This window comes from Cebus imitator, unplaced genomic scaffold (genome assembly GCF_001604975.1).
Source record: "Cebus imitator isolate Cc_AM_T3 unplaced genomic scaffold, Cebus_imitator-1.0 Scaffold316, whole genome shotgun sequence".
NCBI classification, from domain to species: domain Eukaryota; kingdom Metazoa; phylum Chordata; class Mammalia; order Primates; family Cebidae; genus Cebus; species Cebus imitator.
In genome coordinates this window covers 2268510-2270178 of record NW_016107631.1, presented here as the reverse complement: position 1 = coordinate 2270178, position 1669 = coordinate 2268510, and the positions used below count along the sequence as shown (strand labels likewise).

General features: G+C 40.9%; 1 protein-coding gene across 3 annotated transcripts in view; it reads right to left on the bottom strand.

Annotated features, from left to right (window-relative positions):
* ZNF432 (zinc finger protein 432) overlaps positions 1-1669 on the bottom strand; it is a 17382-nt gene that overhangs the window by 13126 nt on the left and 2587 nt on the right. The window contains exons 1-2 of one of the 3 annotated variants that reach the window (XM_017503907.2): positions 1546-1662; positions 826-1027 (exon numbers count right to left, since the gene is read on the bottom strand). In XM_017503907.2, the coding sequence (XP_017359396.1) occupies positions 826-840 (15 nt within the window). In that variant the 5' untranslated portion in view covers positions 841-1027; positions 1546-1662. Of the gene's footprint in view, positions 1-825; positions 1035-1545; positions 1663-1669 lie in introns of those variants that run through there. The other 2 variants (XM_017503906.2, XM_017503905.2) reach the window with 2 other exon arrangements.

Sequence of the window (1669 nt, the reverse complement as noted above, 5' to 3'; positions counted from 1 at the left end):
AAAAAAACCACAAACCACAATTTTTTCCCTTTGGAATCCACGAGTAATTTACATCAAGCAATAAAAGTATGGAAGAATTGGAGATGAAAATGCAGAAGGATTCTGTATATTCTGAGATGAGGTGAAATTATCAAGCGCAGCACCCAACAACTCAAGACCCAACTCCCTAATGCCAAATCTGTAGTTATATGCCAGTTCAGCCACCTGTTCAGGACAAATGGAAGTTAAACACGCCTTCCATTTTCCTAGGCCACTTAGATTTTATTCCTAAATAAGCTCACACAGACACACAAGACTGAGTCCTTTGAGTGGTCTTGCTTTCGACCCCTGAAAAAACTGTGTCAGTGCACTGAGTTTACCCGGTCTTTTTCCATAGGAGTATCTGAGGAACACTGTAATAAACAGCAGTAAGAAATCTTCTGCCTTTATTAGAAAGCTAGTTCAAAACACTGTTCACCACATCACCTCTGAGAAGGATGGCAAATTTTTCTTGAGATCTAACTGCCATGAAATAATGATCTACTGAGGAAGCTCTGCTTTCTCCTCAGTTACTGTATATTACATAACTTAGCATGACTCTCTTGTACGGGCTGACAAGAGACATCAGATGCAAGCTGACAGCTAACGTAATAGAAAAGATCTTCTAGCCAGGCATTATGTTCCAACATCAGTCATTTTGTAGGAATCTTATAAACGCTACATTCCTGATCTTTGCCATGATGTTGGAGTTAAAGTTTATTTCTCTCTAGATTCTGAAATGATTTCTTACAGGTCTCTACAAATCCGCTATGGAATAAAGGAGAGAATAAAATAGAGAAAAGTCACCTGGGCATTGAGCATTTTCTTCTGTTGTCGGAAATGGCCAGCACTGGGATACTCTGTCTTTGTCTCCTCTGGATCTGCCTTAAATTTCTAGTTAGAAACCCCGGTCACTACCAGTGAAGCGTATTCACAGAAATCATATCTAGGTCCTGGAATCTTCCTCTTTCTTCATTCATTTCTTGTCTCTTCCCAGGGTAGCCAGGACCTATTGACTGGAAAGCAAAACAACTTTCAGGCGTACATTCACCTTAACATGTGGCCCTGAGTATCTGTCTCTTTATTTGGTTCTCTCAAACCAATGAAATGCAAGACCCTCAATGTAGGTTGAATGCCTTTCTTCTGTGAAGTGTGGAAGTAACATGAAGGTGAAAGGGAAGGTCACAAAGGATAATCCACACAGCATCATGCCTAAGTAGTAGGTAATTCTTGTGTCAGTTTTTTAAATAAGGCCATATGGATGGTGAAAAACTGTACATTTTTTCCTTTGTATACTGTTACCTTCACACCTCTTTAAAAGGCTTTATATAAATTTAAAAGTGTTTATATACAGCCAGGCTTTATATACAGCCAGGCACAGTGGCTCATGCCTGTAATCCTAGCACTTTGGGAGGACAAGGCAGGCAGATCTCCTGAGGTCAGGAGTTCGAGACCAGCCTGGTCAACGTGGTGAAATGCCATCTCTACTAAAAATACAAAAAATTAGGTGGGTGTGCTGAAGGGTACCTATAATCCCAGCTACTCAGGAGGCTGAGGCAGAATAAAATGGCTTGAACCCAGGAGGTGGCAGTTGCAGTGAGCCAAGATCACACTGTTACATTCTAGCCCCGGCAATAAGACAAGACTTTAT